Source organism: Apaloderma vittatum, unplaced genomic scaffold, assembly GCF_000703405.1.
Source record: "Apaloderma vittatum isolate BGI_N311 unplaced genomic scaffold, ASM70340v1 scaffold5664, whole genome shotgun sequence".
Taxonomy (NCBI): domain Eukaryota; kingdom Metazoa; phylum Chordata; class Aves; order Trogoniformes; family Trogonidae; genus Apaloderma; species Apaloderma vittatum.
Window position 1 is genome coordinate 48,016 of NW_009710847.1, and position 15,730 is coordinate 63,745.

Below are 15,730 nucleotides of genomic sequence, written 5' to 3' on the forward strand. Positions count from 1 at the left end.
ATTCTTAGTACAGTACCACCTGCTGCATTCCTTAGTTTTCAGTTCCTTTTTCTCACATTTAAAAATGGCAAGTTGGTGCTTGTTCAAGCTGAATTCAAAGTGGCAGGGGGGGGTGTCCTCCTTGTTATTGACAAAAGCGTTATTGTGCAGACCGGAGCACCTCGCTTCCTCTTTCCTCTCACTTGATTCACAGGGAAGGATGAAGTTGAAAACTAAACTAATAAAAAAAATATTTCATAGCATAAACAACAAGAAGGAAGACTGCAAGGGTTACAATATTTTAATTAATTTTAGCAAACATACTACAGTTAACAATCATCAGATTGTAAAAAGCACAAAACCTACACCGGAGCTTAATCCTTTGCTGGTATGAACTGTATATTCAAAAAAAGACAATGAAAACAGCAAGATTTTGTACAGCAAAGTTATCTAAGTATATGAAGTATCATGTTATAAGTAAGTGTAATAAGATACAGCTATAAGGAACAATAATGGTGGTGGTCTGATGGAGTGATATTTGTGGGGCAAAACAAGTTCAAGATTGCAACAGAGTTGGGCAGATTTTGTTGAGTTCTTTGTAGTGTCCACATAGTCATAGGAATACAGTTCTAAGTACTAATCACACTTTACTGAACATCCAGCCTCACTAGGACTTTCATAGTCCTTTTTCAGTACATGTATTTGTTCCTGACAAGTGTTTTTGCTAAGGCACTTGAAAACATCTTGACTTACAAAACTATAACATCAATTTGCAATGAGATTTTGTAGAACATCAATGAACAAAAGATTCTGCTAGTGCAAAAAGAGAATATGGGTTTAATTTAAGGCTACAAACACCCTCACTAAAGACTTTTAGCAGATACATTATTTAATTACAGCAAGGAAGTTTCTCCCATGAATTGGTATGTGCCACAGGACCCTTTCTCGCCCATTCTTCGGTCACCAACACCTTTTAGAAGTGTTTCATTGCCAGAATATGTTGACGGCTGGTTTGTCTTTTTTTTCTGGTAGAAATAGACTGATATGCCAACTCCAAGAAGAGTGAGAATAGCCAAGAAACTCAATGGCCAAACGGAGACATGAACGGGTGAGTGAGTCTCTTCATTCTTCTCCTTCCCTGAAATGAATGCATATAACTGTGAGAAACCTCAGTAATCTTTTGTTCCAGATAAAACATGCAAAACATGGAGGAGATGTTCTTTCCCGCCCGAACTTGTTGTCTGTTTGGTGTAAATCTGAATCCTGAATGGTTGCTGATAACTAGCCAGGTCTCTGTTGCTAAAGTTAACATGGTTTTTGTGGGTCAGGATTACAATGATACAAAATGCATGCACTAGATGCTTGTAAGAATTTAACGAAAATGTGTGCTTTAGATATGGATATGGGATGCTGATCATTTGGAAATCAGTTTTACAATATTTTAATGTTACATTATTCACACTAATATCTGTAGAAGAAATTTGCATGTAGATCTACACAGGTTTTAATAACCTAAAGTTCTCTGTGCCTGTTCTCAAAGTTGGTCACATGTTGGGTCACCGCTAAGCTTGTTAATTTTCTTATGAAAGTTCTTACCCTTTGGCTGTAGAGGACTCCCATGTGGCTCAACTTCAATGAGTATCAGAGAGAAATAACATGACACTTCATTAGAATTCATAACTTTGACTGCTAAAATCATACAGGAACAAAACCCCTGATAAATTACTATTGCATTAGTAACATATGTTTGTTATACAAAGCAATGTAGGTGAGGTTAAAAAAAAAGTATGTTATTCAGGTTTTACCTTCCTGATATAACATTGCCAGATTATAACATCAATTCATTTTAAACTTTATATTGTTTTATATCTACTAACATTTAAATACTGACTTTTCTATGTTCACTCAAAAATGCCTTTTCTCATTTTTCCTGAAATTTTAATTTACTACAGACATCATGGAGATTAATTTCACATGGCATGGTTTAGGATGCTAGGCATGTCCAGCAGGATTCTGCTGTTAAGTTTAGGATGTGTCTTGCCTAGAAAATGCTCTCTGAATTAAGGCTGTAATCTTCCCATTTGCCTATGCATTAAGAAAGAGACAGAGAAAAAGACCTTTATAAAAACTTCTTTTGGAGTCAAAGAAGTGCAAAAAAGTGTTTGACACTCAGAAAATAAGAAGAATTAAACATGTTGGATGGTCTTACAAAGTAAGAAAAACTATTTAGGGCAACAAAGCTGGTGAAGGTGTTTCTTAGGGCAACAAAGCTGGTGAAGGTGTTGCTTAGGGCAACAAAGCTGGTGAAGGTGTTGCAGAACAGAACTTATGAGGAGCAATTGAGGGAGCTGGGTCTGTTCAGTTTGATGAAGAGGAGGCTGAGGGGGGATCTCATCATGCTCTACAACTACTTGAAAGGACATTGTAGAGAGGTTGGTGCTGGTCTCTTCTCACAGGTAATTAGGGACAGAACCAGGGGGAACGGTTGCAAGTTGCAACAGGGCAAGTTTAGGCTGGACATTAGGAAGAAATTCTTCACGGAAAGTCTGAAAGTCATTAAGAAAAAGGTAAATCAACCACGAATAGGGAGGTGGTTTAGTCGCCATCCCTGGATGTGTTCAAGTGTCGTTTAGATGGGGTGCTGGGTGATGGGGTTTAGGGGTGAACTTGTAGCATAGGGTCAATGGCTGGACTTGATGATCCCAAGGGTCTTTTCCAACCTGAATTGTTCTATGACTCTATTCTGAATCAAGATTCCCTAAATTATCGAGAAAATATTTCTCCTCTTGGCTATTTTAGATTCCAGTTTGAAAACACACTTGCTACCCAGAGAATTTATAAAGGCACAGTGTAAAATGAAAAGAAGGCAGAGGAGAACGTAAAATAAACAGATGCAAACCAACAGTATCCCCTGGTAAGGCAGGAAATAGTTATATACAGAATCACAGAATGTCAGGAGTTGGAAGGGACCTCGAAAGATCATCTAGTCCAGTCCCCCTGCCAGAGCAGGATCACCTACAGTAGGTCACACAGGAACGCGTCCTGACAAGCTTTTAATGTCTACAGAGAAGGAGACTCCACAACCTCCCTGGGCAGCCTGTGCCAGGGCTCTGTCACCCTCACAATGAAAACGTTTTTCCTAATATTTTTGTCGAACCTCCTATGTTCCACCTTGTACCCGTTACCCCTTGTCCTGTCATTGGATGTCACTGTGAAGAGTCTGTCTCTGTCCTCCTGACACTCCCCCTTGATGTGTTTATAAACATTTACGAGGTCACCCCTCAGCCTCCTCTTCTCCAAGCTAAAGAAACCCAGCTCCTTCAGCCTTTCAATGAGAGCAGCTTATGATTCCATGGATGGATTTTAGTGCTTATTATTTTAGTACTATAAGGGATAGAACATAATTTGGATATTCTTCATAAATCTTTAATGGGGATTAACAGATTTACTGCCATAGGCTTGTGCTGATTTAAGCATGGAGATTAGCAGTGCACGGGAGATGACTGTTTCTTGGTTACAACTCTTTAGAGGAGTGATGTATGCCAAATGAAACTGTCAGAAGTTACTTCCAGACATGCAGTGGAGGACTGAAACAGTTTCTAGTAAACAGATCTGCTCTGTTGCTAGGGGCTGAATCACCAAGGACTTACCTTTGGGTTTTTTGCATATAAATCCTTTTTCAGAAGAGCAATCAACATTGTCCCAATAACCAGATGGCGCAGCCATTTCAACACAGTGGTGCTCCATGCTGGACTCTTTCTCTTCCCAGTTGACAAAGTCAAGTACAGCATTATCTTGCCAGAACCACTGGCCTGAAGAGCAACATACAGAAAAAAAAAAAATTAAATATATCTCATGGATATATTAACTCCTTATCTCAGCAAACAAGTAAAAAAAACGTAATAGTAATACGATTTTCATCGGAATACATAATTTTTTGTTAAAATAGTTATCCTCAATTTTCTCATATTATCAAAGTATTTTTCAATTAAATATTGAAAATAAGGTATTACCATCCACGTTTCGGTAAAGTCCTATCCAGAAGCCTCCAACTTTATTTTCAAGTGGTTGTATTGTGTGGATCAAAAAGTCAGATTCATCAATGTTTTCTACCGAAACCAAGGTAGCACCTGAAAGGCATTAGCAAGCAGATAACCATAACCTACATGAGCAACTACTGGAAAGACCATCTCTTTCAATTCCATACAAACAATTTTTGAAAGTATTATGCACACTCCCCCTTCGCCTTTTCCCCATTGCTTTTTGCAGAGAACAGAGACCTGGAGGTGTTTAGTGGTTATGGTCCCCCACTGCTACCCCCAGGATGGTGGCCCAGAAGCCAGGAGCTGATGGAGAGCTCTATGCTGCAACCCCTGGGAGGACAGAGCGCTGCACAAAATCTGTTCTGACTATTTTCACTGTGTCAGATTTGAAATAGCTTGGTAGGTAAAGTATTTCTCATATGTTTTGTTTGTGGTGGTTTTTTTTAAAAAAAAATCAATGTTTTTTATGTTTCTGTGTAAGTTTTGTATAAGTTTTCATTCAAATCTTGTCAGCTGCTAATGAAGGCTCTCACCTAATCGATAACACTCAAGGGAGGCCATCGCCCAGATTTTCCCTGCTGATGCTTCCAGGTAGTAGCAGTGGCCACCATAAGGGATCCAAGCTTGGAGTTCAGCTCCTTCGGGACAGTCTCCAGGCATCTGAGCAGGGTCAGTTGGAGCTATAGCTAAAGAAGCCACATAGTATGAAATTAATATTTCATTAGGATTAACCTATGAGGTAGGATATGTGTGTAAATAGTGCGGGATTTGTCTCACTCAGCTTTAACTCCTGACTATTCCTACAGGTCCCCAGGTCAGACAACAGGGAAAGCCAGGTAGTCGAGGGTGTGAAACATCTTATTTCTGCAGTCACATTTCTTACAACAACAAAAGGAATCACTTCCTAAAGCACCTATCAAACTGCCTTGGCACTACTGTGAGGAAAGCAAGCCCTAAGGGGTGATACAGATCTTGAATTTGCAATCTCACAACACAGAAAGCTGTTGTAGTCTAATGAATCATTGACACTACAGTCCAATATTGTATGGCTGCCTAGTCTCTGTATGTTGTCACTTTACACAAAGAAGCCATCAGTGGAGCATGCCTCTGCCAAATTAGTCTTAGTTTTCACTCATATGAGCAACTCCAATTGACTTTTATCACTCTGTGGTTCTTGCACTGCATATGCAGTCCATATTTACAGCTGGAAAGTGTAACTTGGAAGCCACCCTTAAGTGGCAAAATCTATCTTGAGTAGAAGGAACAAACTATATTATGTGGTCTTAAAACGTCAGGGAGGTAAAAACAGCACAGTTCTACAAAATCCACAAGCAAATGTGTCTCTACAAAGAGTTGCAAAGCTCTTACACCTACGTCAGAACTGCTTTAGCTCTAGCAATAGCGAATGGGAGCGAAACTCTTGCTGTGTTTTGTCTCAGTGACACTTGTGTGTGAACTTAACCTGTTGTTGCAGTCCACACAGAGCACGTTCCCAGCACTTAAATTACAATCTCAAGCATGATTTATGCTCGCACCTCAGAAAGAGCAAAATACCTTGAAGGTAGAGCTTCATCTTGTGCAAACACACAACCATTAAAGCAGTGTGGCTGTATCCGTTGGTGCAAGGAGTTTCATGTGCCTGAATACATATATCATCCAACAGTACACCTCTGTGTTCTGCAGAGAGGTAGATGGTATCCTGAAACATCGTCCTCTGAAAGTTTTAGCCCAAGACAGAGCTAAGTCTATAGGATTAGGCAGACTAATAGAATTAGGAAGTTGTCTTTAAAATTATATACATTCATTTGCTTACCATCTGATGTCTTGCAAACTGAAAAGTAGGTCTGATTGCAGGATGCTGTTTTCCAAGTACCATCTAGATCTAGGTAGACACAAGCATTTTTCTCCTTTGGTTCCCCTGCTGCCCATTTCGTGTACCTGGTTTTCCAGTTATCGGTCCATTTGTAATAGCTACCAGTCTAAAACCAAAGAAGTTCTATTAACAGAGACTTTTCTACATAAAAAAAACCTCTAGCACATAAATATAGTTTCCTGTGTCTATTTGAGGTTTTTTCAGGGGGAAAAAAAAAAAAGCTTTGTGCTGCTCTTTTGTTGTTTTTTTGAAATCACTGTTCTAAGCAGCATCACTGGGTGCTCTGAACTACAGAAGAACTGCTTATGAACAGTGATCAACAGGGCATTGCTTTCAGTAGGGTTTTTCTGAAATAGCAAAATCTTCTTCAACATAGCAAGAAACTCAGATGAGTCCCTTAGGTCATTAAGTAAATCCTATATCAAGCGAAGCAATTACAGAGAAGTCATCCCCACTGCTCTGCTTTATTTAAATTAAAACCAGGAACTGTTTGGTGAATAAAGATTACTTGACATTAAACAGCTAAAATAATCTTAAAATATCTTTCTAATACTCATATAGCTATTATTATGTTAATAAGAGTTATTAAATAGCCCTCTATACAGCAGAGAGTTTGACTTTCAGAATGGTTACACATCCTAGCTTGGGACTCTCAATCTGCACCTTTGTTTTACTGTTCCTAGAGCTTTCATTCATTGCTTCCCTCTTATCCTTTTCTGTGGATCTTCACTTCATCTGGTGCATGAAAGTCTTTGACTAACACTAATAGGACCACAAGAAATCCATACATCTATACAGTAAAGCCATTCAGAGTGTAGTTGTTTCAGTGCTGTTATAAACTGAGCATTCAGCAGGTCTATAAACAGCAGAAGAGCTCATCAAGCACCTGCACCTCCCATCTGTCCAGCAATTACCATATTACTGTTAAGACCGATCCATACGGGTTTTCCATATTTCAACATCTGGATCCACAGAAATGAGTGGATGTAGACATCTGAAATGCTGGCAAGTTCCGCGGATTTGTCTTGGCAATTTTTTCTGGCGTCTTCCCATTGCATTTCAGATGAGACGATCGAATAGCTACTGTCACCATAACGGACAAAGCCAGAGGATGGATTTGTAGTTGGTACTTCAGACTGCATGGTAACTATGGATGGAAAACTGAATGCATGAATTTGTAGCAAATGCCTCACCTCTAGCATGGAAGATACTTTAAAAAAACCCAGAAAACCCTCAAAATGTCCAGCATTAACAATAAGTCAAAATAATTATTTAAACTCATGAACAATTTATAAATGAAAAAAATACAAACCAAAATGAAAGAGTCCAAAACAAATTTTTTGTAAAACATGAGCCAAATTCATTAATGTAAAAATCAGAGTGAGATCCTGGATGCCCTGAAGTAGAGAGTATGCTTGCTAGAGGCCTGACTAATGCAGGTAGACTCATAAATTGGATACTTGATTTCCCATTCTTTAAGATATATTGACTAAATCTGGACATCATAGAATCATAGGATGGTTTAAGTTGGAAGGGACTTTAAATATCATCTAATTCCAAGCCCCTTCCCATGGGCAGGGACACCTCCCACTAGACCAGGTTGCTCAAAGCCTTGTCCAACCTGGCCTTGAACGCTTCCAGAGATGAGGCATCCACAGCTTCTCTGGGCAACCTGTTCCAATGTCTCATCACTCTCACAGTATAGAAATTCTTCCTAATGTCTAATCTCAATTCTATTCCTTATCACTTGTGGAGAGGATTTAGGACTAGACTTTTAAGGCACTTGCTGTTGCACCCTGTTTCACAACCTGAGTCTTTGACACTTGATGTTAATTGATCACCACTTGCTGATGACTCAAAGTCGTTATCTGAGCTGCCTGAGTGGTGCTTGCACATTTGGGTCAGACATATGAATGTATATTCCCACCCTTGAGACTGCAAATGTATTCAGAAGAGCTGTAACTGGGATTAAGCAAACTAAAAATGCCTCCATAAAACTGTGCATTTGATGTACAGGGAGAAGAGGTTCTTACACTTGTCAGCTGGATATGTTGAGAGTGAACAGGCTGCAGGAACTGATGAAAGCATGGGGAAACAGTTTTTACTAAAGCTGTAATAAAGGTGAGGCAAAACTCTTTTGTTAGCTGTGCTTTGCCTTCTCTACTCCCATTATATGATTGGGCAGCAGGGATTTGCATAATTACAGTTCTATAGCAGAAGAGTCAACATTCATTACTCATTTTGGTGCAAAAAAAAAGCAATCAATATTCTACAATAAAAATACGGCAAAGGGGCTGTACATTTTAATAGACCTCTTGTGGCATTCAGCAGAAATGTTAAGGTAGGATTAAATACTCTGCTCAGAGACAGCCAGGAGGATGGGGAGATTACTGCAAGAGCATGGTTTTACACTGCATTTAAAAAAGGATACGTAAAAGCCTCATTTTTCACTGAGAAGTAATCTATTTCCATTGTAGTCATCAACAACTCAACGTCCAGATAGAGACTGATGTCAAGCAGTATCTCTTGCTGGTCTATACTGGTACCAGTGCTGTTTAATATTGTTATCAATGATACAGACAGTGGGATTGAGTGCACCCTCATCAAGTCTGTGGATGACACCAAGCTGAGTGGCGCAGTCAATATGCCAGAGGAATCTGGGTAAGCTGGAATAGTGGGCATCTGTGAAATTCATGAGGCTCAACAAGATCAAGTGTAAGATCCTACACCTGGGTCAGCGCAATCCTCAATACGATTACAGGCTGGGTGAGGATGTCAGAGTGCAGCCCTGCATAAAAGGACTTGAGGGCACTGGTGGACTAAAGTGTGCACAAGCCAACAATGTTCACTCGCAGTCCAGAAGGCCAGTCAGATCCTGGGCTGCATCAAAAGAGGTGCAGCTAGCAGGTCAAAACAGGTGATTCTTCCCCTCTTCTCTGGTGAGACCTCACCTGGACTATTGTGTCCAGCTCTGGAGCCCTCAACACAATTAGGACATGGACCTGTTGGAGTGGGTCCAAAGGAGGGCTATAAAAATTATCAGAGGGCTGGAACACCTGTCCTATGAGGACAGGACAGGCTGAGAGAGTTGGGTTTTCTCAGCCTGGAGAAGGGAAGGCTCTGGGGAGACCTTACTGCCTCCCTAAAGGGAGTCTTAAAGAAAGATAGGGACAATCTCTTTAGGAAGGTCTGTTATGACAGAACAAGTAGTAAGGGTTTTAAAATAAAAGAGGGTGGATTTAGACTAGATATAAGGAAGAAATTTTTTTACAGTGAGGGTGATGAAACACTGGACCAGGTTGCCCAGAGATCTGGTGGAGGCCCCATTCCTGGAGACATTGAAGGTCAGGCTGGATGGGGCCCCGAGTGACTCAATCTAGTTTAAGATGTTCCTGCTCATCGGAGGACTAGATGATCTCTAAAGGTCCCTTCTAACCCATCACATTCTATAATTCTGTGATTATTGTCTAGTATTATTCATGATTTAGGCACAAGACCCCAATTAAGATAGTGGTTCCTCTCCAGCATTTTCTGTGGAACAACTTGTACTTTAAAAATAGTAGAGCCTTAAGACTGGTGGAGCTCTGAAAGGCTGAGAGACTCAGAATGAGAAACCACATCTGTATATATTTTCAGCTTATCTGAGATACTTGTCCGGTTTGGGAGGCTGGGTTAAAAAGAACTCACGTGACTTCATCTGGCATATATAGCCTCTCTCATTGTCACAGCTGTCATCTCTCCACTTTCCATTTGACTTCATGATGAAGACACAATCTGTCTGAAAGAGAGGGGAAGTTACACAGCCATTACAAAAGGCAATGACCATCTTTCAGCATTCTATCTCTCTTATGCTCATTTAAACAAGTTCTAGTCATAAGCAAGTTGACTGATGGTAAGTGTTAAAAATACCCAATGACTATCTGCCTATTGTTTCTCAGAAACTACGTGTTTACCTCCTTTGAAAAAGAGTTTGCATTTCAGCAGAGAAATAGCCCTTTTATTGAAAGTATTCATTTGTACCACCAGAAACTAGTCAAAGAGCTTGACAGCACATTAGCCAGGAATGAGAGATATACAATTTTGGTTTATCATAACTCTTTTCTGTTTAGTGTTGCGGCTTTAATGTTTCTGGTAATGTAGTTCATGGGAGAAATTATGTAATATATGCTTCTCTGGGCTTGTTTTACAGAACTATTATTTTTCAGTAAGTCAAATGGAAAGCATAGGGTCTGTCCCTCTTCTTCAGAACCTCCGTCAAGCATTTTTGGTGCATTTGGAATCGCTATCAGGTGATTTGCTAAGCCCCATTCTGCTTACAAAAGGACTTGTTCTACATCTTATTGCTGCTCTAACTTCCCTTTTAAAAAAGCCATACAACTGCCTGAGATATACAGGTTACTGAAATTTCCTGTACCTCCACAGTGACGTCTCTCAACTCTTCATATTCATAATAGTCAAAGTAACGTTGATTCTTTTCTGGTGCACCATTAACCCAGTTGGTGTAGAAAACAGTGCTTCCATCTGTCCAAAGGAATGTGGACTCTGTGTTGATATCATTCATTCCAATCCAAACATTAGTTGTGGCATCCTTTAAATGATAGAGGAGGAAAGCTGGAGGGAAACAGAGATTTTTTCATTAAGAAAAGTTCATCGTGACTTGCCCAAAACAGGAAAAATATACAACAACCAGAACAGGGGCCATATTAAAAGGATAACATTTCCCATTATAAGGTATAACATTTCCCATTACATTATGCCTGTCTTTAACTAGATAAGCATCTGTAGGAACATATGTTACACAAGCATTAAGGCTCAAAAAATAGCCAAAAAGAAAGCTCTGGAGCAAATTAGAAAATGTGTCCTTTCCCACTGTGTAGGTACACGTGGTGTTCCAGAAATCATATTGCCAGTGAAAGAGACAGAAAATAGAGAAATCTGAGAGTCTGAGGGAACTGTGCAACCATGCTCAACACAGACTAGAAGTTTTGTGAAAACAGAGTAACCAAAAGAACTGAAGACACAAACTTTTTTCCTTATATGGAACATTTAGCTACTCTTTCACACTTTGGAGTTAAAATTTAGCATAAACTGACCTGGCTAATTAGCAATTTTCATCACATAATCCCAAAATTTATTTTGGACAGTATACCTGTTTCTTTAGTGAGAGATTAATTTATTTTTTTTCCTCTTCAATAGAGCCCATATATGTACCTTGCACTTGTTCATTTGATATGGTAGCCAGGTTTCCTCCTAAACTGATACAAGAATCTCTTGCAGCGTGCCACGTGAGCTTTCTTGTTGTATTGGAAGCAAATATTTTGAAGCACTGGGAAAAAAGCAAGTACTTAAATCAAACTAGGAAACATGGGAACTGCTGTATGTGATTAATGTCAATTAACTATAGGATTTAAATATCTCCAGAAAAAAAGAAATCAGGGCTAGAATAAGTGACAGAGCTCAAGAGTAGAAAGGGTGTGTGTTTACCCAGGTAGATATTTAGCCCCCCTCACTGAACAAGGTGTAGTCTAGGAGTCTCATATCATCTGAACTGATTGTAATGATGTCAAGTACATGAAAATGTGAAAAGGGTTTGTCTGCATGCTTCCTGCAGTAACAGAGGGATCGCTTAAAACCAAGAGAAACACAACTGTTGGAACTGGCTTTGGGTGACACAGCTGCAGGGAATCTCCTCCCATGCCTTGTCCTGCTTCCAATGACTGTGGTTATGACTGTTCATCCCACCAAAGCCTATGAAATATCCTTTGGTGCACTGACCTAACATTCTAAGATACAATAATAGCACGGTGTACGTGAGGCAGTTAAATCAACCTTTGCAAGTGGAACTTCAAGTTCACACAAATTTTCTGTTACAGCAATGAGGACTTTGAAACCATGTCTGAATGTAAAACTATACTCAAAACAATTGTAGTTTGGTATCATTGTGAAATCGAAACTTTGGGAACCCAGTAGAAGCCCAAAGGATTGCTCAAATACATTGTCCCTACATTATTCCACCTGAAGGGTTTTTTTTCCAAAACTAACAATTGCAAACTTTCTTTTCTAACATAAATACAAAAAACAGGAGAGGAGAAGTTTTCTTAAACAGTAATAATGTATTTTAAGCCTGCATAAACTATGTTCTTTGAAATTTCTTCAGCATAAGTCTACTTCTACTGTATTTCTCTGCAAAGTTAAATGTCTATAGTAACCTCCAAAAAAGATCAGCCATCCAGCCAGAATCTTCTGACTGAATAATTACTCTCTAGATTTATTTTATAATCATAAAAATATTTTTTGCTGTTCTTTCCAATTCCACTGCTTTAGACAATTTACTGAAGATACTTGCTGACTTACCTTGTTGTTGAAGAAAAACCAACTTTCTGGACATCCTCCAGGAGGCAATGGAGAAGCAAAAGTTGAGTTAATAGAACTGTTACTTTTTTCACATACGAATCTATTGTAGGAACCACAGTTTACATCATTCCACAAGCCTAAAACCAATTAGATTGAATAAGCAATCAAGATGTCATAGTATTTGCAAAAATAATTTATCACTTTTCATTCTGAGTTAGGAGGAGGCTAATCTCTACTGTTCAGGCCATAAAAGCGAGTAAAAGAGCCACCTACTACATTTATGCACTCAACTATTTTTTTACAGACAGATAATGTTTAAGGACTTTAGCTACTCAGCACTGCTAGTTATTGGGCTACTGTCTAGCATTTGAAAAAAGAATAAAGAACTGGGAAGAAAGAGCCAATGACTCAGAAATGCTCTACTCATCAATTAACTTCATTCCACTATCTCCACTGTCCCCACCTCTGTCCAAAAAGTCTGAGTAGGAGAAGTAGCAACTTGATCTGAAGGCAAAGTACCATGACAGGTTTGAATGAGTCAGACGAAGCTCTAACAGTAGGAGAGCTGCAGCCCCTTGTGCTTAATTTGAACTGCCTGACCCCTCTGCTCTTCATCCAGGGCACACGACAGTGTGCCAGCCTAGTGATAATTTGTTCAAGCAATGGCAGCATCACATTGCAGGTAGCAAGGAAAATATACGGCAAAAAAAAATTGAAAGGAAAATGGATCAGAAAGGGATGAGATAAGAGATATCAGATAAATCTAAGGGCATAGTATAGTGTTATGAAATATACACCATCTCCAAGGGGCCAACATTTCAAGTTAAGATAACGTTAGCTAGGGACTCAGTTTGCAGAGTAAAGTACTGCATTTCAGTTGTCAAGATACACACTAGATTTCTAAGTTACTATTAGTCAACAGAGAGCTAGGGCAGGATTCATTTGTGTGAATGGAGTGCTTAGCACTGTTAGAGAGAGGCTATACAAGATACCTGCAGAGAATTGACAGCTGTGATGCTCAAGAACATCACAGGTGGTTACAGTCACCTACATGTAGGCAACTGAATAATGTGTTAAACTGGGTTGTTCTTCAGCCAGCACTGGCTGTGAGATCTCCATTTGACCATAAGAGCACTTTAGAAGTCTAGCTCACATCAGCTACATTTTATTGTCAGCTTAAGCTTAATGCTTCCCTTATGGTCCAATTCACTTGCCCACATGTAAACTTCTATTGTCTGAGACAAGCTCAGGAATGCTGAGCCATCTGTGGGAGGGACCAACGGGATAGCTGCCCCTTTCTGGATCAACAACTTAAGAAGGAGGGGTGCATCTCAACCAGATCAGATGCCCATGTTTAGAAAAAGTGAATCATGTTCTTGGTGTCATCATATAAACACAGAATTTCAGATGGGATTCCAGAGTGAGTCCTTTGTAAAACATAAATTAAGAGGCTGATTTATTTAAATATATACTGCTAAGTTCCCATTAGTCTCAGATAAGTAGTACAAATACAACCAGAGGAAAAATTAGCTCTAGGATTTGCAAGATATTTACATTTAAAAGTACTTATAAGTATGTAAAGACAGTTTGAGGTCATTCGATGGATTTGTCTGTCTCCTCTCCTCATTGGCTTGGACTTTTGACCTCCCGATTTCCTGTAGCTGTCATAAATGCTTCCTTAAGTTCAAAGGAGCCAAGGCAGACCCCACTCAGATTTTTACTTCAAGAAATAGTGAAAAACCCTTTAAAAAGATGCAATATCAATCATATAAATGCAGACAGAGACATCAGCATTAAACTACATATTATACTGAAATCTCCCTATTCTAAGGACATGACTCTTCCATGACTGATGGTCACACCAGTTACTGCTTCTTGTTGACTTATCATTGAAAAGGAATTGCAGAAAGCAACCAGAAAAGATTGTGTGATAGCTGACAGTACAAGTTTGACAGCATCAGTAACAATCCAAGCAGAAACAAGTAAAATTAATAATTTAAGCTTGTTACTTACCATGCCCTGACAACATGACCACACAATTTTCCTCATTATTTGCAGAGTTGGGTTCATTAGGAGCCCAGGCCACATATGTTACTGGAGTACCATCTATCCAGCTGAAAGATATACAAATAGTTAATTAATAAACTTCAACAGTGAGATGAGAATCCTAATTAACATCTCACAATTAAGAGGGCCCATGAACATCAGTGGAAACTGGCTTAAACTGGAAGGACTGTTACAGAATTTCTCCTCCTTACCTGATTATTCCAATTTGAAGAAATTTGTGTCATTATTGGTTGCAAAACAGAAAACTTCAAGCATATTTTCCATTGACAGGCAGGAGTGATAAGGCATCATTTAATAACAAACTATTTTAAATTAGCTATAACACATAGTACAGAGAAGAATATAAAAAGTTTTATTTCTCTTCGCTGATTTCATTGTATCAGTTAATACTATGCTTCTCAGTCTTATCATTACTGATGTTTTCATGGATGAAAACAAGGACAAAAATGCTTTTCTGCAGATTTTACCCGGAAGAGACATATCTCTGTAGGTTATTTCTATTAAGTCTTGCATCTGGAAACTCACTGACATACTGTCAGCTTTAAAACCACCCTTTCTGGAGTATCAATACACCTTTTCCTTTATGGTTACATGCTTTTTACTTTAATACATTATTATTAAAGGAAGAAGAATTTGGCACTGCATTTTAATCAATATTTCAGAATTTAGGTCACTCAGCCTGAAGTGGGAAACAACTTCAGCTCCTTCATCTCTCTCTTGCTGGTAATATGGTTGATATAAATAAAGAAGCTCACTGGACCCAAGCAATGCCATATCTCCCTAACTTGTGTATGAAACCATGAGGTTAGAATCATGCACTGATTCAGTCACTACCTAATTGTCCCTACCCACTCCTCTTCTGCCCTTTCCAGAGTTGGTCAACAGCATCATTAGAACAGAAAGGCCAAATTCAAGTCACCCCTAACCCTCTTTCAGGTCGAAATTAGAAGCACGGTCTTCCACCTTCCAGATGTGTCCTAACTAGCAGATGGAAATCTAGGCATTGTCAGTATCATGCTCTTCAATATCTTTTACTTTAGTTCTGAGTTTGTGTCTTTTCACAATACCTGTTGATCTTACTGTACTGTAATCTTCTGCTGACTTTTCTCCTGGAAAGGGAGTTTGCAGAAGCTACCTTAAAAATCTCTGTCAGAAGCAACATTTGTACCCATTGTCCACATCACTTTAATTCTGGAGGACCTCTCTGAAGCTATGATATATTGGTAAGAAGCATAAGAAAGCTAGGTTCTATGGTATGGAGCATATTTTAAGTGTGTGTGTGTATAGGCATAAAATCCATCATAGTAAGATATCACTCCAATTTATGAATCTTTGAATGAAACTTGAGAAAGTGTGTATGGAGAGTACAGCTAGCAAGACTTTTTTTGGGTGTTTGCTCAAAAAGAAATATTTC

The 15,730-nt window shown here is 39.1% G+C and overlaps 1 protein-coding gene across 1 annotated transcript in view; it reads right to left on the reverse strand.

Annotated features, from left to right (window-relative positions):
- Positions 1-872: 872 nt before the first annotated feature.
- Positions 873-15,730, reverse strand: part of LOC104272421 (macrophage mannose receptor 1-like) — a 34,109-nt gene continuing 19,251 nt past the window's right edge. Inside the window, exons 19-30 of the mRNA XM_009867404.1 lie at positions 14,263-14,363; positions 12,250-12,386; positions 11,107-11,221; positions 10,310-10,506; positions 9,583-9,673; positions 6,810-7,042; positions 5,836-6,001; positions 4,556-4,708; positions 3,993-4,109; positions 3,630-3,791; positions 1,576-1,608; positions 873-1,117 (exon numbers count right to left, since the gene is read on the reverse strand). Of these exons, the coding sequence (XP_009865706.1) occupies positions 873-1,117; positions 1,576-1,608; positions 3,630-3,791; positions 3,993-4,109; positions 4,556-4,708; positions 5,836-6,001; positions 6,810-7,042; positions 9,583-9,673; positions 10,310-10,506; positions 11,107-11,221; positions 12,250-12,386; positions 14,263-14,363 (1,750 nt within the window). The remainder of the gene's footprint in view (positions 1,118-1,575; positions 1,609-3,629; positions 3,792-3,992; positions 4,110-4,555; positions 4,709-5,835; positions 6,002-6,809; positions 7,043-9,582; positions 9,674-10,309; positions 10,507-11,106; positions 11,222-12,249; positions 12,387-14,262; positions 14,364-15,730) is intronic.